General features: G+C 44.1%; 1 protein-coding gene across 1 annotated transcript; it reads left to right on the top strand.

The window, feature by feature from the left end:
- The first annotated feature begins 8784 nt into the window (after positions 1 to 8784).
- b3galt2 (UDP-Gal:betaGlcNAc beta 1,3-galactosyltransferase, polypeptide 2) lies at positions 8785 to 19988 on the top strand. The gene is made up of 2 exons (XM_024003683.2): positions 8785 to 9147; positions 18117 to 19988. The coding sequence occupies exon 2, from the start codon at positions 18514 to 18516 to the stop codon at positions 19807 to 19809; it is 1296 nt and encodes a 431-aa protein (XP_023859451.1). The 5' UTR covers positions 8785 to 9147; positions 18117 to 18513; the 3' UTR covers positions 19810 to 19988.
- Positions 19989 to 20846: the final 858 nt, after the last annotated feature.

Here is a 20846-nt window from a genome sequence, read left to right as displayed (position 1 = left end):
TTTCCTCCAAACATAACGATGGTCATTATGGCCAAACAGTTCTATTTTTTTTTCTTCATCAGACCAGATGACATTTCTCTAAAAACGTAGTCTGGCTTTTTTTATGGCGAATTTAGAGCAGTGGCTTCTTCCTTGCTGAGCGGCCTTTCAGGTTGTGTCGATATAGGACTCGTTTTACTGTTGATAAAGATACTTTTGTACCTGTTTCCTCCAGCATCTTCACAAGGTCCTTTGCTGTTGTTCTGGGATTGATTTGCACTTTTTTCATCAAAGTATGTTCATCTCTAGGAGACAGAATGTGTCTCCTTCCTGAGCGATATGACGGCTGCGTGGTCCCATGGTGTTTATACTTGCGTACTGTTGTTTGTACAGATGAACGTGGTACCTTCAGGCATTTGGAAATTGCTCCCAAGGATGAACCAGACTTGTGGAGGTCTACGATTTTTTTTCTGAGATCTTGGCTGATTTCTTTTGAATTTCCCATGATGTCAAGCAAAGAGGCACTGCGTTTGAAAGTAGGCCTTGAAATACACCACAGGTACACCTCCAATTGACTCAAATTATGTAAATTAGCCTATCAGAATCTTCTAAAGCCTTGACATCATTTTCTCTGAATTTTTTAAGCTGTTTAAAGGCACAGTCAACTTAGTGTATGTAAACTTCTGACCCATTGGAATTGTGATTCAGTGAATTACAAGTGAATTAATCTGTCTGTAAACAATTGTTGAAAAAATTGCTTGTGTCTTGCACAAAGTAGATGTCCTAACCGACTTGCCAAAACTATAGTTTGTTAACAAGAAATTTGTGAAGTGGTTGAAAAACGAGTTTTAATGACTCCTACCTAAGTGTATGTAAACTTCCAACATCAACTGTAATATAACTTTGACTCTAGCACCTGCAAAACGTACCTAGACGTGCGTATGTTCTTCAGCTTTTGAAAAAGAAAGAGCTATTGAAAGACGAATGAACACACAAATGTCCAGTTTAAAAGAGTAGGCCATTGTGTCGTTTCACATTGAGTGAAGTAATCGATTGATGTACAGTTGACCTACATGTAGCAAAGGATTATCGTTATGGTTGGGTGAATAACTGCATTGTGAAACAGAGTCACTCTAATACACCATGTGGAAAAAAATGACGTTTTCAAACTACTGAAGGCCAAATAGCTTCCATTGGAAGCTTTCAACACCCAATGAGCCCAGCACAATACAGCCGCTGTCTGTCTGCCACTTGAATACATCGACCAGACTAATTCTTAATTTGTCATTCGAGGGTACCTAGCAGACCCATTTGGCGAGTTCTCTTGTCAATGCCAGCCTCTGCTTATTATCCATACACCGAGCATCTCTTCATCATTCAACATTGAAACATTGAAATAAAGTATTTTACTCTCAAGGCACAAATGTGGATCCATTTCATAAATGCTGGGTCAGATTCCATCTAGCCATGTGTGGACAGCTACTACAGCCAGGTGTAGGTGAACTCCCCAAATCCACAAACCCACCCAGACAATATGCTTACTAAGGCAGTGTTGGTGGGACTATGGCTATGCTGTTCGTCGAGGAGCAACGGTCCGTTTAGGAGAGGCCCAGGCAGGCTTTATGTTGATTCATTACTCTATTAGGCCCTGTGACAGAGATAAGGACCAGCATGTTTCAAAGTGATAGCTGACTTCTGAGTTTTACCCATCACGCCACCATCACACCCACTGAGAGGGCTCCGTTAGTCAAACAACCAGACCACTGCTCCGTTTCTCCGTTCTCCCCCACTGCACTTCTTCTCAAGTCAATTACTAATGAAATGGATTTCCTTCATCGTCTCACAGAGAAATGGGAGAGAGAGAGATGGACTGGGCTGAAGTGTTTGGTAACTGGTGAAGACAGGAACTGAAAATATAACTTGTGAGGCCATTGTAAGTGTTATGACAAGTGTAACTTATAATACATTGTGTACCTTTCCCATGATATTGTTTTTCAGGAACATAATGAGCAATGGGGACTGTGGTATGATTGAGATTGAGTCTGTGATTCCTCTAAACAGGAAGTGAAGAAACGGATCATGAGGGGGAAAAAAGTACGGAAAGGTTCTGACAGATATTTAAGGATTTGTATGATTTTAAATAAGGAAAATAAGCATTTTACATTATGACAAGGAGAAAGTCTATAATAACGAAACATACCATTCATATATTCCTATCAACAAATTCACTTCCTCCGGGATATAGTCAAAGGTTTGAAAAATTTGAAAAAGGTTTGTCACATTGAGGCCACCATACAATAGTGTTCTGGGCTTGTTATTGTAGCAGCCTGCTAACAATATGAGATGCTTTGCTCTGTCCTATATGCCTTTCTATTAGCATAATAAAGTCTGTCTTCTTTCGTCTCTTCTCTTGATGTTAAAAAGTCCCATGTGACAGAGACTGAGAGGCAGCTAGAGGAGGGGAATAACATCTGAATTTACTCCATAGAATTAACAGCAGATTGATCCAATATGTTTTTCCACACTTGCTATAGAAATACACATATTATAGTAGCGTATATATTGTAAATAAAAACCCAGACAAGAGTAACAGTTTGATAGGTGCTGAAGCTAGACTTACAGTAGAAATCATTCTTGTGTTGCTACGATAACATAGATCAATTCAATTTCAACAAAGAACCCTGGTCCCGAATCCACACAGGCTCCACCTGGAAGCTTTGAATCTCCAGTCACTTATTCTATGATTATGCTTGAGAAAGGTGTTTCTGCATAGTTTAAGATGGAAATTGTAATTTCTTCTAAGAATTTAATTGAGCAACTATCAGAAACATGTTAACAAGACTAAATTACTGTATTCACAGTATTATTTCATAGAATAAACATTGATTTATTGATTAAATGAATCCAATTTGCACTAAAACATTTGTTTTTGTTTTGTGCTGCCTGGCAGTGCTCAATTTTTTTTATTTATTTAATTTATTTAAACCGCGGCAGCTTTCCAATCTTTAGGAATCTCAGACGATACGAAAGAGAGGTTGAACAGGCTGGTAATAGGGGTTGCAACAATGGCGGCGGATAGTTTCAGAAAGAGAGGGTCCAGATTGTCTAGCCCAGCTGATTTGTACGGGTCCAGGTTTTGCAGCTCTTTCAGAACATCTGCTATCTGGATTTGGGTGAAGGAGAAGCTGGGGAGGCTTGGGCGAGTAGCGGCGGGGGAGGCGGAGCTGTTGGCCGGGGTTGGAGTAGCCAGGAGGAAGGCATGGCCAGCCGTTGAGAAATGCTTATTGAAATTTTCGATTATCATGGATTTATCGGTGKTGACCGTGTTACCTAGCCTCAGTGCAGTGGGCAGCTGGGAGGAGGTGCTCTTGTTCTCCATGGACTTTACAGTGTCCCAAAACTTTTTGGAGTTAGAGCTACAGAATGCGAATTTCTGCTTGAAAAAGCTAGCCTTTGCTTTCCTGACTGACTGCGTGTATTGGTTCCTGACTTCCCTGAACAGTTGCATATCGCGGGGACTATTCGATGCTATTGCAGTCTGCCACAGGATGTTTTTGTGCTGGTCGAGGGCAGTCAGGTCTGGAGTGAACCAAGCGCTATATCTGTTCTTAGTTCTGCATTTTTTTGCACGGGGCATGCTTATCTAAGATGGTGAGGAAATTACTATTAAAGAATGACCAGGCATCCTCGACTGACGGGATGAGGTCGATATCCTTCCAGGACACCCGGGCCAGGTCGATTAGAAAGGCCTGCTCGCAGAAGTGTTTTAGGGAGCGTTTGACAGTGATTGAGGGGTGGTCGTTTGACCGCGGACCCATAGCGGATACAGGCAAATAGGCAGTGATTGTTGAGATCCTGATTGAAAACAGCGGAGGTGTATTTGGAGGGCAAGTTGGTCAGGATAATGTCTATGAGGGTGCCCATGTTTATGGATTTAGGGTTGTACCTGGTGGGTTCCTTGATGATTTGTGTGAGATTGAGGGCATCTAGCTTAGATTGTAGGACTGCCGGGGTGTTAAGCATATCCCAGTTTAGGTCACCTAACAGAACGAACTCTGAAGCTAGATGGGGGGCGATCAATTCACAAATGGTGTCCAGGGCACAGCTGGGAGCGGAGGGGGGTCGATAGCAGGCGGCAACAGTGAGAGACTTATTTCTGGAGAGGTTCATTTTTAAAATTAGAAGTTCAAACTGTTTGGGTATAGACCTGGAAAGTATGACAGAACTTTGCAGGCTATCTCTGCAGTAGATTGCAACTCCTCCCCCTTTGGCAGTTCTATCTTGACGGAAAATGTTGTAGCTGGGTATGGAAATCTCAGAATTGGTGGCCTTCCTAAGCCAGGATTCAGACACGGCAAGGACATCAGGGTTGGTGGAGTGTGCTAAAGCAGTGAGTAAAGCAAACATAGGGAGGAGGCTTCTGATGTTGACATGCATGAAACCAAGGTTTTTTTCTATCACAGAAGTCAACAAATGAGGGTGCCTGGGGACACGCAGGGCCTGGGTTTACCTCCACATCACCCGAGGAACAGAGGAGGAGTAGGATGAGGGTATGGCTAAAGGCTATCAAAACTGGTCGCCTAGAGCGTTGGGGACAAAGAATAAAAGGAGCATATTTCTGGGCGTGGTAGAAAAGATTCAGGGCATAATGTGCAGACAGGGGTATGGTGGGGTGCGGGTACAGCTGAGGTAAGCCCAGGCACTGAGTGATGATAAGAGACTTAGTGTCTCTGATGAAGAATCTAAGGCTGACACAGAGATTCGGAGACATCTAAGGCATAAGTCTGAGGACACAGAGATTCTTATACATCTACAGCATAAGTCTGAGGACACAGAGATTCTGAGACATCTCAGGCATAAGTCTGAGGACACAGAGATTCTGAGACATCTCAGGCATAAGTCTGAGGACACAGAGATTCTGAGACATCTACAGCATAAGTCTGAGGACACAGAGATTCTGAGACATCACCATACTTGAGGCTGTGCTACAGGATATTGAATCTGCACTCTTAAAGGGAAGTAATAACACGTCGCATTTCATCTGCAACTGCACCACCTTAACGCCGTCAAGTTAACGGTCTTTGGTCCTCAGGTAATGTCTGAGAGAGAGAAACAAACTGAATGGATGTGAAGTCTACTAAAGAAACCCAAAAAAGAAAGGCACTTTGAAGAGAATTAGAACAAAGCCAACAATTGAAGTATAAACATTTGGGGAAAATGTTGATGTATAAAATGTTTAAAAAGTAGATAGAATAACATCATTATTTGCTGTTTCATTGGACAGTTCTTTTCAGCCTTCGCCAATATGGAGAAATGGCCATGACAGAAAGCATAGAAATTGGAATTTATTCAAATGAATAGGTTTTTTCAGATTGTTATGATTGTAGATTGTAGGGGCCATTTGTATTTTAACTTATTGCTTTGCAGAGAAAAGGAATGTCGTGACTTAGACTCACCATAAAAAAAAACTGATTTTGTCTATGAACTAGCTTTAACATTTGGTCCCTGGCACTAGTTGTTGTTGTTTTTTGACAGCGTGTAGCCTTCTAGTCTGAAAAGAGCCATACCTCCTCTGACCTTATGTTAGTAAACACTGTATTACTGCTTCTACCCAGGAAGACACAAGGCTCAAACAGGTGGATTAGAGCTCCAGAGGAAGAAGAAACTAAAACAAGAAGTTCATCTAAAAGCTGTTGCAGCTACGTTTATTCATACAATGCCTCAGATATGCTAGCGGGGGGAGTCCAGAATTCAACTCCATAAAGACATTTTTTTTTTCTCAATCTAGATTAACTGTTGCTAATTGAAGATACTGTATAATGCACATTTAAATATGTAGCCTAATGTTGGGTTGCAACTGAGGCAGCTTCATGTGTAATTTGAATGACCAAATAAGATCAATCAAATCAATGACCAGAACGTGACTGCTCAGCAAGCTGGTGTGTGTCCATAGCATCTGCTGAGTTGGTACGTCTTCTAATGTACAACAGCCTATGTGAGCATTTATGTGAAAGAAACAAGCACCTGTGTGAGAGTATAATGCCCGAGTGCAGACAGTTAATGATGACAATTTAAAATGTTGATAAGCTAGCTGTTTCCATTGGCCAGCCAAGCCAGACACGTCCAGGAAGTCACCTATCTAATAGATGCCACATGATATTAATGCACCGAGGCACTGCCTGTAACATAGCAGCTAAGGGGCAATCAATCACCCATACAGCATTGCTTTCTTCTGATAAATACCCTCTCCCTGGCCAGGTAGAAGGGCTACTGGGCAGGTTAGTGTTTTTTGTCATGAATGTTGTTCTGAAGGCAGCTCTGCAGAGCGGTCCCTATCTGGCACAGCGACAAAGTCATAAAACCTAACCCTAACCTTAAACATACTGGTAACCCTAATGCCTGTCCCTAACCTTAAAAAGCTTATTTTTGTTTTCATGAATTTTTACAATAGAGTCAATTTAGAATTTGCAGCTGGCCCATCTAATGGAAATCACTAAATTCTGCCTCCAGGACAAGATTCATGACAATAAACGTCAACCTGCAGTTAATGATCTCCAAAGCAGTGCTGTCAACCAGAGGCCTCCTATTAATAATTTAGTCCCTCCACCATGCCGCAGAGATACCTTACAATATTTCCAGTGTTCCTTTGGCCCAGTGGCACTGCAGAAACCTGCTCCTGGTGGCTCACTCACTTTACATGGAGAGGGTCCCATCTGCATCACACTGCTCTCCTGTAGACCAGTAGGCTACTTTACTGCACCACAGAGTTACTGTATGTGAAGAATCAGACAACGAGGGTTCACTAGGTTGTCAAGTTGTGAAATGTGTGTGAGGAAACAAAGATGTGTTCGATTTTTACTTATTCATGAACAGTAGTGTTAATAAGATCGGTTGTGCTTCATTGAGGCGCTGCATGAAGTTTATTTGGTGAGGTTGTCTGTCTGTCTGTCTGGGTTCAGGGGTGTTTGATGGAGTAAAGGGAGAGAGGAGAAGAGAGGTGACAAAGAAAAGAAAAGAAAAGACAAAGGTGATGATAGCAGAGCAACAGTCCATCACACAGTACAGGAACTCCCTTTCTCAGAACAACAGTCCATCACACAGTACAGGAACTCCCTTTCTCAGAGCAACAGTTCCATCACACAGTACAGGAACTCCCTTTCTCAGAACAACAGTCCATCACACAGTACAGGAACTCCCTTTCTCAGAGCAACAGTCCATCACACAGTACAGGAACTCCCTTTCTCAGAGCAAGTCCATCACACAGTACAGGAACTCCCTTTCTCAGAACAACAGTCCATCACACAGTAAGGAACTCCTCTTCTCAGAGCAACAGTCCATCACACAGTACAGGAACTCCCTTTCTCAGAACAACAGTCCATCACACAGTACAGGAACTCCCTTTCTCAGAGCAACAGTCCATCACACAGTACAGGAACTCCCTTTCTCAGAGCAACAGTCCATCACACAGTACAGGAACTCCCTTTCTCAGAGCAACAGTCCATCACACAGTACAGGAACTCCTTTCTCAGAGCAACAGTCCATCACACAGTACAGGAACTCCCTTTCTCAGGCAACAGTCCATCACACAGTAACGGAACTCCTTTCTCAGAACAACAGTCCATCACACAGTACAGGAACTCCTTTCTCAGAGCAACGTCCATCCCACAGTACAGGAACTCCCTTTCTCAGAACAACAGTCCATCACACAGTACAGGAACTCCCTTTCTCAGAACAACAGTCCATCACACAGTACAGGAATCCCTTTCTCAGAGCAACAGTCCATCACACAGTACAGGAACTCCCTTTCTCAAAACAACAGTCATCACACAGTACAGGAACTCCCTTTCTCAGAACAACAGTCCATCACACAGTACAGGAACTCCCTTTCTCAGAGCAACAATCCATCACACAGTACAGGAACTCCCTTTGTATCCAGATTCTATGCTGATGATTCTAGCCTGATGATTCTAGCCTGATGATTCTAGCCTGATGAATCTAGCCTGATGATTCTAGCCTGATGATTCTAGCCTGATGAATCTAGCCTGGTGATTCTAGCCTCATGTACTACGCATAACCATATGGAACTTTCTGAATCCCTTAGGTCTGTGTCATCTGAAGCATACGGATATATGGAAATATAACAAACAAACCAAACAAAGAGTTAATTCCTTTCATATTTTAAAAGATCCTCAAAGGTTGCACAACCCTAAACACCACATCTGTAATCATAAAACCAGAAACCACTGGCCCTTCTCTCTAGCTCTCTTTCTCACTCTCTCCATCCACCAAGCCCACACAGTTCAATCCCTTTTTTTCACTCAGAGAAAGGGGGATGGGTTGGTAAGGGGAGGACAGAGAGAAGGGGGGAGTGAATTCTAAGTGGGTCACGTGGGATGCCCCCCCCCCCCCCCCCCCTCTGCCTCCATACTACAGAGGCTGATTCTCCTCCTGCTGCAAAACAACGCAGCCCAGCCGAGAGGAGAGGACAGGAGCTGGACAGAGAGAGGGAGAGAGAAAGTGAAAGGAAGAGAGAGGGAGGAGTGTTTTCTTCCTCGAGACTCAGGATCATGTTCTTCTGCAGCCATTTTCAGAAACCCTGAGTGCTCCCTCCCTCTCTGTCTCTCTCCGTCAGACTGCCTAGCAACATGCGGGACTAGCCACAGCACTATTAACACAGCTCTGCCGTCTCTTACTGCTTTCTTTTAGCGGAGCAGCCTGAGAAGAAGACATGCACACCGGAGCAAAGAACAGAAAACACAAGGCAAGGTGAAGGCTTCCGTTTTATTTTCGGACACATTGCAAAAGGGAAGTGGGGAGAGGAAGAGAGACAGAGAGAGAGAGAACATTGGAGAGATAGGAAAAAAGAGAGGGGGGCTGTAGTGCATAACTGAGACCAAGGATCAAGAAGAGGAAAGGGGAGGAGGAAGAGAGGAGAGAAAGAGCCCTAAACCGAAAGGCTTGGTGACGCAGAGGAAGAGAGGAGATGACGGAGACTCTGGAATGCACTGACAGATGGACGGATGTTACGCCAACAATAATCCATTAGGCAGACAGGGTGGAAGAGTACATTACCCCAGATTCCAGAGAAGAGGAACAGTGATGGCGTACCGAGTGTGCCGACAGACGGCACCAGCAATCACACAGTCCGTCTGCCAGCTGCAGGAGGAGGTATGTACAGTACTACATGTTTCATCAGCTCTGGCACTCCACCTCCCCCTATCCAGTCTTCTCTTTCCATCATCCTCCTGTCTCTGTCCCATCCTCCCCTCTCTCTCTCTCTCTCTCTCTCTCTCACATCCATCTATCCATCCTCCCCTCTCTCTCTCACATCCATCTATCCATCCTCTTCCCTCAGCATAGCCTGGCTTACAGCTCTGTTGTTTCCAGACCTCTCAAAAACATTACCTGGCTGATCCAATGATTGATGCTGGCACACCGGGCAGATCTCATTGATCCAATTCAATTAACACTGTCTCTAACCCCATGCATCATGTCCATCCCACTGACTGGGAAGTTGGCACACCAGCCCAGATGCATCGGGAAAGCTAATTGCTGAGGTGGATATTTAAAATGCATGGGGTTTGGCTCTTCATGGGGCGGCCCCCTGGACTATGAAACTTTGATAGGATTTCCTTTTTAAAGCACATCATGAAAAAGACACACACACACACAGCCCCAACACAGCAGTTTAACTGATGTGAGACACACACACAGCCCCAACACAGCAGTTTAACTGATGTGAGACACACACACAGCCCAACACAGCAGTTTAACTGATGAGACACACACACAGCCCAACACAGCAGTGTAACTGATGGGACACACACACAGCCCAACACAGCAGTGTAACTGATGGGACACACACACAGCCCAACACAGCAGCTTCACCTGCATACCATTGCCCAACATACAGTCCAACTCAAATCACATATTCTCTTTTATTCACACAATTCTTACCAAGCGTCACCMATTCTGAGGGTTTGCTGTATAACTCACAACTGCTAATACAGTATCACAGTATCACAAAATCCCTCTGAGTTGCTATGGCTGAATTTAATTTGATAAGCAAGCATCTGATATGGTGGTGAGTACATTAGATAAGGGTTTGTGTGCAGGAATGCTCGGGTGCCCTGGCCTAGATTTGACAGGGCGGCCTTCGGCCATGAAGTGTAAAACACCTGTCTAGTCCAGTACATTAACCTATTAAACCGCTGTCTATCAGTTAACATTAACCATTCACAAATGTCTATACCGTGACTTAACCCATCAACCTGTTATCCGTACATTAACCGATTCACAACCTGTCTACGTAATTCCATCAACTGTACTAAACATACCATTCACAACCTGTCTATCCAGTAACCTTAACCATTCACGAACCTGTCCTTCGTAACATTAACCATTACAACCGTCTACTAGTTAACATACACGTAAATGTACCATTCACAACTGTTATCCAGTAACATTAACCCATTCACACCATGTCTATCCGTAACATACCCTTCACAACCCTGTCTATCCAGTACATTAACCCATTCACACCCTGCTATCCGTAACATTAACCCATTTCAACACTGTCTATCCGGTAACATTAACCCATTACAACCCTGTCTATCCAGTAACATGTAACATTCACAACCCTGTCTATCAGTAACATAAACCATTCACAACCTGTATATCCGGCAATATTACACCATTTCAAACTGGTTATCCGTAATATTAAACCCATTCACAACCGTTCTATCAGTAACATTAACATTCCAACTGTTCAGTAACTTACCCTTCAAACATCGTAAATTATCGCATTCAAACCTGTCTATCCAGAGCATTAAACCCATTCCATAACTCAATCGTTTACATCACAAGTAATATAAATAACTATTCACAACTGTCTAATCCCGTAATTCATTAATACCCTTCACACCACGTTATCTAGTAATAACAAACCCATTCACACACCATGTCCTAAATACATACCACACGTATACAGTACAATAAACCATTACAAACACTGTATCAGTAAATTAACCATTCAAACACATGTCTGATCCCGACTACATTAAACATCTACAATGTTCTATCCAGTTAACATTACCCATACAACTGTCATATCCGTAACATTTACCATATCAAACCTGTCTATCCAGTAACATTAACATTACAACCCTGTCTATCTAGTAAATTACCATCAACAACTGTCTTGCAGTAACAGTTAACCATTCACAACCCTGTCATCCAGTAACATTAGACATCACACTCACACACATCATGTGAATTCCTTCACTGTTTCAACATTAACTCTTCACAACTGTACACCACTGACACATTAACCATTACAACCTGGTCTACTCCGTAACATTTAACCATTCACGGAACCTGTCTACTAGTTAAATTAGCTATGTCAAACTTGTCATATCCCGTAAAATTAAAGCATTCAGCAACGTGTTATCCAGTTAACATTAACCCATTCACAACCCTGTCTATCCCGTAACATTAACCCATTCACAACCCTGTCTATCCAGAGAGAGAGAGAGGTCTTCACCAGATCCTCCAGGTCCATTGAGTGGTGAAAGAGAGTGAAGGTGTACATTTACCAGCACCTCATATTAAAAGAATACTCACTCTGAAGGAAGCATAGTCTGCAATTCCCAGGACATTCCTTATGTTTAAAAAAAATTGAATATCTTAATAGGAACCTGAGAACTCAACTGACAGAGGACAGAATGGAAAACTACAAAGGAAGCTGAGTAAATTCAATCAGACTCAAATACACCCCACTGGGCACACACTGGTTAAATCAACGTTATTTCCACGTCATTTCAATGAAATGACGTGGAATAGACATTAAATTGACATCTGTGCCCAGTGCTTACAATAGGCTTACAATACTTGAACATGGCTGTAAAGGTTGTTCCGCTCTAAAAGGATGATGGTAATAACAAGCCACTAAGTTATTTATAACCATGACAACAGATTAAAATCAAAGCCTTTATATGTGAGAGCGAAGGAGTCTGAGGGTACAGCATGAGATTTCACTAATTCCTTTAGACCCGTTCTGGAGCAGCCACACACACACACACACACCACACACACACACACAGAGGGAGATGAAGACTTTGGATGGTAGTTTAGTTATTTCTGTTAGAAGCCAGCACCGGATGGAAACACCATTACAGCTATTCGTAGGAACAACGGCATGTTCCTAAGTGTGTGTTAAAGTTTAGTGTTAACTGTGCTAACTGTGCTAACTGTGCTAACTGTGTTAACTGTGCTAACTGTGCTAACTGTGCTAACTGTGTTAACTGTGCTAACTGTGCAAACTGCTCAATGCTTGGGCCTCAGACTGACTCTGAATGAGTCTGGATGTAACAATTGGGGCATGCAGCCATAGCATTGTGTTACAGTCTTAGGGTTCTATTAAATCAGATCCGCTTTAGTCGACATCCGCATAGCAGTTGTTTTGGTGGTGTCGGAGGTGGAACTGTGTTAGAGCTGTTAAATACACAAGCAGCTCCTGGCATTATACCTAAAGTGGACATTGCGATTGGCTGCATGGAGTCGCATGAACAGAAATTCCATGCAACCTTGTTTACAAGTTGGAACACTGGAATGTGAGATGTGATCCAAATTGACCATTTTGACCTGATCACTAGAAATAGACTTTGAATTCCAGACGTTTGAAAAGCTCCTGAGAACGTAGATATAAAAAGATAAGAACAATGATTGGCCAGCACTGGGCAAACCAAAGTCCTAACCTTAACCACTCAGAATGAATACCTAAACTGTTAACCTTTAACCCTGTAACAACGCTGAATTAATGCATCAAAAATAGACGTTCATCCATAATGTCGGATTTTGAAAGGGAACTATTAGATCTTGTTGGATTTTATTTTTTATTTAACTAGGCAAGTCAGTTGAGAACAAATTCTTATTTACAATGACGGCCTACCCCCGGACAAACCCGGACGTCGCTGGGCCAATTGTGCGCCGCCCTATGGCACTCCCAATCATGGCCGGATGTGATACAGCCTGGATTCAAACCAGGGACTGTAGTGCCTTAGACCGCTACGCCACTCKGGAGCCCACAGGATTTGACAGCTCCAACACCGCACCGACATCAGCAATGCGGGTGTCGGCTATCGGCGGTTAACTTCTGATCTGATTTAATCTAGGCCTTAACGTGTACACATATTGGAGATTCGTGAGAACGCTTTATCAAAACACATATCCCAGTAATGGTTTATGTACCTGCGAATAGTAGGATTTGTGTCTTAAAAACAAATCCCAGTCTAGTTGAATGATCAGCTGGACAGATGTCAGCAGTACCTGTCTGGTATACAGTCAAATAAAACATTACTGTCCAGAGACCTCTGTTTTGCCAACATCTTTGTTTTGGCCTCTGTATACAAACAGCACGCAGCTCCTTATTAAATATCAGAAGGCCTTTGACAGAGTGCCAATGACAACTATGAAACAAAGAGCGATCGATACTATCAAATCAAAGTTTATTGGTCACGTATACAGATTTGCAAGTGTTATAGCAGGTGCAGTGAAATGCTTGTGTTACTAGCTCCAACAGTGCAGTCGAATGTCTTACAAATACAATACAATACAAATACACACATAAAATSATCACGGCAAGAAATCAGGAAATAACAACCCACAGTAGATACATTACAGTGAGCATGTGTCAGAATCCACAATATAAATACGTGGTGTGTTCAGACAGTATATCATTTGGGCAGAAAATGGTATGTTGAGTAGTAGGTAAATTAGGATGAGCTATGAATACAGTATATACATCAGGGATGGCCAACTCCAGTCCTCAGGGGGCCTGATTGCTGATAATAAGTCACCGTCAACATATTGCACTATGAACTTTGATACGTTGGAAGACTKGTGTACAATGTTAATCTTTGATCTCGGTTTGGCTGTCCAACAAAATAAAAACTAAATATAGAATATTTGGACATGTAGGCTTTGGTATTTCATTCCATATCACCATTAAATGGTGGCTAGCATTAGCATTAGCATTAGGCTAGGTGAGATTTGAGGCACGTCAGTCACTAGCTGGATTCTAATATTTTCATGCAGTCTTTGAGATTATTGACCGCAGTGGAACAACCGGGGCCTCAATTAGCACCGCTGTAACTAATTGGCTAGCGTGGAAGTGACTGTGATGGGAGGCAAGGAAATAAATGAAATGAATGGAGTGGCACGTTCAGCAGAATGACTGGGATGCCACTCAAAGGGATGCCACTCAAAGGGATGCCTGCCTGGTGCCTGATCCGACGATGTGAAATTGTCACTGGATTAGACAACAGTGTAGTCATACCACATACAACAAGTCAACATCTCCTCTCCTATGGATAGAGTCTGTGTGCGTGCACGTGTGTGCGCTCCCGCATATGTGTGTGTGTGCGTGCATGCGTGCGTGTGCACTCCCGCATGTGTGTGTGTGTTTGTTCCAGCATGTGTGTGCTCTCTGCATTAGCCTCCTGATAATTAGGTCCATGTATAGGCGACAACAGAAACCTTTGGAGCGTTGGATTTGCTCTGATGTAAAGTCTGTTAACCTTTAAAGCAAAGCCAGCCATGGCCCCCACTCATTCTGCTGTAATTGCCTGCGCAGGGTAAGCACATTCTGCTGAAAAGGTTAGCGTGCACCCATCCCACCCAGTCGTCGTGATGAATGGGCAAACACTCCAAGAAAATGAAAATTGGGACGAGTGTGGTTGGCGTTTTCTCTCTCTGTCTCTCGCTGTCTCTCTCTCTCTCACAGCATCACACATCATAACACAAAATAACACACCGTTTTTTCCCGATGTGGCGGAACACAACAACCGCTAATAAACAAACCGAATGGAAGACAGAAAGAAACGGAGCTGTTTGTGTCACAATTGTATGGAGAGAAAAGCCTCCTCCTGCCAGTATCTGTCAGCACATTTGAGTGTGTACGTGTGTGCAGGAGAATGTGTGTGTGTGTGTGTATATGTCAGTGTACTGTATGTGTGTGTATACAAAGAGAGAGCGAGAGCTGGCAGGGAGGCCTCTCTCCAGGCAGGCAGAGAGGCAGGCAGGCGAGGTATTGATAAGCTGGAGGTGGAAGGTGAATGGCGGGTGAAGGCTGTTATTGCCGGCGGCTGACTGGGGCTCCAGCAGCACTGCTTGCTGGACCCTGAAAATTCATTTTGACAGATGCGTCTCCTCCCCGGCTGGCGAGGCGCAGAGCAGTGGGGGGCTGATGGCACAGGCTCACCAGAGCGGCTCAGAGTAGTGTTAGCCAGCATCATGTTGTGCAAACCAGCAATTTATACTTCCGCCTCTGGCATTAGACCCGGCTGATGATATGCAAGAGGCCCCCCTACCATCCTACCATCCCATTCAACCTCCATCATCACCAGTCCACAAGCCCTAAGGAGTTTACATACCAGACATATGGATCATTTTACTGCCTTGTTATAGCTAGTGTTTACCTGTTTTTTAGGCCTCTGAAACAGTCTGCGGAGTCAATGGGTACTTGTTAGGTCGGCTGTTGATATGTCAGCATTCACCTTCCCTACTCACCAGTCTAGCTGTCTGGAGTTTTCATACTTCACCTTCCCTCCTTACCAGTCTAGCTGTCTGAGTTTTCATACTTCACCTTCCCTCCTTACCAGTCTAGCTATCTGGAGTTTTCGAACTTTCACCTTCCTCCTTACCAGTCTGAGTTTTCATACTTCACCTTCCCTCCTTACCAGTCTAGCTATCTGGAGTTTTCGAACTTCACCTTCCCTCCTTACCAGTCTAGCTGTCTGGAGTTTTCATACTTCACCTTCCCTCCTTACCAGTCTAGCTGTCTGGGTTTTCATACTCACCTTCCTCCTTACCAGTCTAGCTGTCTGGATTTTCATACTCACCTTCCTACTCACAGTCTAGCTGTCTGGACTTTTCATACTTCACCTTCCCTCCTCACCAGTCTAGCTGTCTGGAGTTGTCATACTTCACCTTCCCTCCTCACCAGTCTAGCTGTCTGGAGTTTCATACTTCACCTTCCCTCTCACCAGTCTAGCTGTCTGGACTTTTCATACTTCACCTTCCCTCCTCACCAGTCTAGCTGTCTGGAGTTTTCATACTTCACCTCCCTCCTTACCAGTCTAGCTGTCTGGAGTTTTCATACTTCTTCCCTACTCACCAGTCTAGCTGTCTGAGTTTCAACATGCGTAGCTAGGCTTTATTTCAAAGTCCAGCTGTTGTTTAGTTTGTAAATATTGAGAAATGATGACCGTAATAACAATGTAGTTGGTCTTCAAAGATTTCCTCATAATTGAGTCGAATGGAACATGGCACTGGTGTTCAAATGACTCACAAAGAATGAACCAGCTGGTCATTATTAGTAATACTGTTTTACTCCATTTTAAATATGGTATGAGACTGTAAAGCAAAACACAACTCAAATGATCAGAAGGTGGTGCCAGTACACAGCCACACCTTACACACACGGACATGCACCAGACGTATACAGTAACACGTACGGTATACAACTCCCTATTACACATATGCAGTACCATAAACAGTTACAACACACAGGCACACACACACAGGCACACACACACACACACACAACACACACACACACACACACACACACACACACAACACACACACACACACACACACACACACACACCACACACACACACACACACACACACCACACCTCTGTCTGCCTTTCCCCACTAGCATCTACACCCTATTGGCCATTGCAGTCGTCTCATCTATTTTAGATTTAGTTTGTCTTAAAATACCTTTTAGTCTTAGTCACATTTTAGTAATAAATCCTTTGTTAGTTTTAGTTATTAACAGTTGACTAAAACTCGTGAACAATTTTGGTCTAGTTTTAGTCATAGCCATTTTAGTCACATAATAGTCAGTGCATTTTTTTAAAATTAAATAATTAATATTTAGGCTACCTCTAACTTCCATCATGTGCACATTCAGATAGTGTTGTCCAACTAGGCCTACTATCCCCTTGTATACCTTTGCTAGCAACATTGATATTGTGGCAGATTGTAACCATGCCAGCCATAGTTAGAAATAAAGCCTTGAGGTTAAACCATTTACAGATCTGATTTTCTCCCTATCAAAACCAGGGGGTAGATAACAGTGTTTTCCTTGAAAAGGAGAGAATTTCAGCTTTACAAAATAGTATTACTGCACTCCTAATATTTAACAAATAGCATTCGTTTTTCCCATAGGAAAAAAGCAACTCCAACACGCATTTGCGGACCGCAGCGCAAGAGCGGCAACACAGATGAATGAATAACAACACAGATGAATGAATAACAACACAGATGAATGAATTACAACACAGATGAATGAATAACAGCGCACATACGAATATAGAGCTTCTTACGTGATCAAAGATAAAATATCCTACATGAAAGTAAGAGAGAGAGAGAGAGTAAACAGTGTTTCTAGTTGAGGGTAGCTAAAAGTAAAGTTTCCTGGCTTCGCATCAGTTCAAAAGATTGACGAGTGACTGAAGTGACCGCCTGGGAACTGTATGGGAGATTCTGCGTGCTTCTGATTGGACCAAACAGATGAAAAGGAGAGTCATGTCATATGAAATGTCCATTAAGTTCACTTGGAATTCTCGTCATAGTTTGAGTCAAGAAAAATAGGTTGTTGAGTCATCATAGTTATTGTGTACGTAAGATCTCACATTATTCAATCTGTCTTAACACACCTTCCATTAACAATCTACCCCAGGCAGGGTGGTTAGTATGCAGACATATAGGGTAGCACTTCCACAAGCCAGTAGAAGTGAGTGTCAGGTTGTGTTGCTCTCGGGAATCTACAGAAATAAACAACAACCAAGGCAGTTACCATGGTGAATGCCATAACATTATACTGTACATTACTCATGCAGTGCAGCAGAGGTGTTTTATATTTGAATAGACAAGTCATTCTGAATGACTTTGATCATCCATCACTAAGAATAGATGGAAAATGCAAAGATACAACACAACATCAAAGCTGAATGATTTTAAATAAGCTTTGCTCTTCCTCATGGGAATAGAGTCAGATCTCTACAACTTAAACAATTGACAATTCTGAACATTTGCCAAGCCTGTTTCTCTGTTCTTTCTTCCCAGATAAGAGAGGTGATCCACTGAGGAGGTGACTCCAATCTCTGATCTGAAGGAGCCCAGACCTGGAGCATGATCCTGGGTGTGTCTGCAGAGTCAGTGAAGAGCCTGGGACCTGCCTCCATGGCCACAAAGTCAGCACTGTCCTAGCTCTGCCACGGGACCCAAGAATCCCACTGCTGGCTCAGTGAGGGGCCTCAAGTATCCCCTTGCTAGCTCTGCCAGGAGGCCTTGTACAGTAAATCCCGTACTAGCTCTGCCAGGAGGTTCACTCCCACGTGTCTGCCAGCTCAGATAACCCTCTGGCTATTGGCAAACACATGTTTGACGTGATCGAATGTGACCGCCGCCGTGCCATCCAGAGCAGCAGCAGCCCCCTGTTCCCTCCGCCTGCCGATTCACCATGCAGTGGAGACGTTGGCACTACTGCCCCATCAAGATGACCTGGACCGTGAAGCGCTCGCTCTTCCGGACCCACGTGGCGGGCCTCCTGTCCCTGGCCCTCCTCTTCACACTCTTCCTTTTTTTCAGCCACCAGGACTGGCTGCCGGGCCGGACCGGGCCCCGGGACAACCCCCTGGCCTACACCGTCAGGGGCTTCCGCACGGCCAGGGCCGAAGCAAACCAGAGCCTGAGTCTGCGGAGCCTGTGGAAGGAGACGGGCTACGTGCCTCCCAAGCCCCATCTCAACATCAGCTCCCAGCAGGCTGAGGGTGGTGGAGGAGCCATGATGGGCGTRACGGGACTGGAGAACTCAATGAGTGCCAACAACAGTTTACAGCAGGAAATGGGCGTGGGAGGGAGGCTCAATGCCCAGCCCTATCGCTACATCCTCAACCAGCCCTTCAAGTGCCGAGACAGAACCCCGTTCCTGGTGCTGCTTATCGCTGCAGAGCCAGGCCAGGCAGACGCCAGGAATGCCATCCGGCAGACGTGGGGCAACGAGAGCGTGGCCATGGGCCTGACCTTCGTCCGACTCTTCCTGCTGGGTTTGGGGCGTAGCTCAGACTCGTACACCCAGACCGCCATCGAGGAGGAGAGCCGGGTCCACAATGACATCATCCAGCAGGACTACCAGGACACATACTACAACCTCACAATCAAAACCCTGATGGGCATTAACTGGGTGGCCAGCCACTGCCCCCAAGCGCGCTATGTCATGAAGACAGACAGTGACATGTTTGTCAACACGGAGTATCTCATCCAGAAGCTGCTGAAGCCAGAGCTCCCACCCAGACAGAGCTACTTCACTGGCTATCTGATGAGGGGCTATGCGCCCAACCGCAACAAGGACAGCAAATGGTACATGCCTCCTGAGCTGTACCCTAGTGAGAGGTACCCCATCTTCTGCTCGGGGACGGGGTACGTGTTCTCCGGAGACATGGCAGAGAGGATCTACCAGGCATCTCTRAGCATACGGAGGCTGCACCTGGAGGACGTTTACGTTGGCATCTGCCTGGCCAAGCTCCGCATCGACCCCACGCCGCCGCCCAACGAGTTCCTCTTCAACCACTGGAGGGTGTCCTACTCCAGCTGTAAGTACAGCCACCTCATCACCTCCCACCAGTTCCAGCCCAACGAACTGGTCAAATACTGGAACCACCTGCAGAGCAACAAGCACAACGCCTGCATCAACATGGCCAAGGAGAAGAATGGGAAGTATAGACACAGGAAGTACCACGCAGAGAGACCTCAGTGAGGATGCCTCTACTTCATGTGGAAAGGGTCTGGACAGGAAGAGGAAATGGGAAGGAAGTGGACTAGAGGAAGGGCTGGGTCTTGAAAGGGCATGTAAAGAGAGCTCAGCACTATACACTACCTGGGAAAGAGCACTGTGTTTTTGGTATTGTGTACGGTCGATTAAAACTATTTTTTTTATTTGAGAGAGATGTTATGTATTGTAAACCTGTTGAAAACTCTTTTTAAAAAGGGCAGTGAAGTGTTTTTGTGCAATATGAAGCATGCACAACCCGAAAGAGAGAAGGCCAGTGGTTGATGGGGTTTTGTTATGCAACAGGTAGTTCACTTTAACTGTTGGGCCAATTCTATCAAAGACCTTTCAACTATTAATGACATAAAGAGTATTTACATGGGATGGGAAAGGGGAAAGACAGAAATCTATCACATTAATAATACCTACTACCACTACCTACAAAAAAAGAATGAATATATTTATGATGTGGACATGTAATGCTGCCCTTATTTTCAATGTTTACTTTACAGAATGATCATCAAATACAAATTAAAAGGGTTTACCTGTCAATATGCCATATATTTGTATCTACAACCAAGGTGAAAGCACTCAGAATCAGAACTGTCGGAAATGACTGAGATTGTATTTTCTAAAGCTTTACATGAGTAAATATGAGGAGTCTGCACTTCAGTAAATGTGCAATGAATTAAATAACAATTAAATGTATTCAATTCTTGAGGTTTCTTTTGCGTTTGTAATGTTGGGTAACTAACACCTTAGTTAATTAAGGCAGCCTCTTCCATTCACCAATATACGGCAGCTCTTTTACCATTCCGTAGTCGCCATCCATTTGACAGTCAAAACACTCCAGGATCCCAATCCGACGGGGGATGTGTGAAAACACTGATGAGGGAGAAAGAAATGAGTGCCATACTCTATTCTCTCATTCTCTTACCCCGAGAGGAGGAAAAAGTCCAAGTCATAACAGTTAGATTCGAACTGAAGACTCACTCATAGTGTTTACTCCAGATGGGCCAGGACTG

Source organism: Salvelinus sp. IW2-2015, linkage group LG16, assembly GCF_002910315.2.
Source record: "Salvelinus sp. IW2-2015 linkage group LG16, ASM291031v2, whole genome shotgun sequence".
NCBI classification, from domain to species: Eukaryota; Metazoa; Chordata; class Actinopteri; order Salmoniformes; family Salmonidae; genus Salvelinus; species Salvelinus sp. IW2-2015.
The sequence above is the reverse complement of the archived record's forward strand: the minus strand, read 5'-3'. Positions and strand labels throughout refer to the sequence as shown.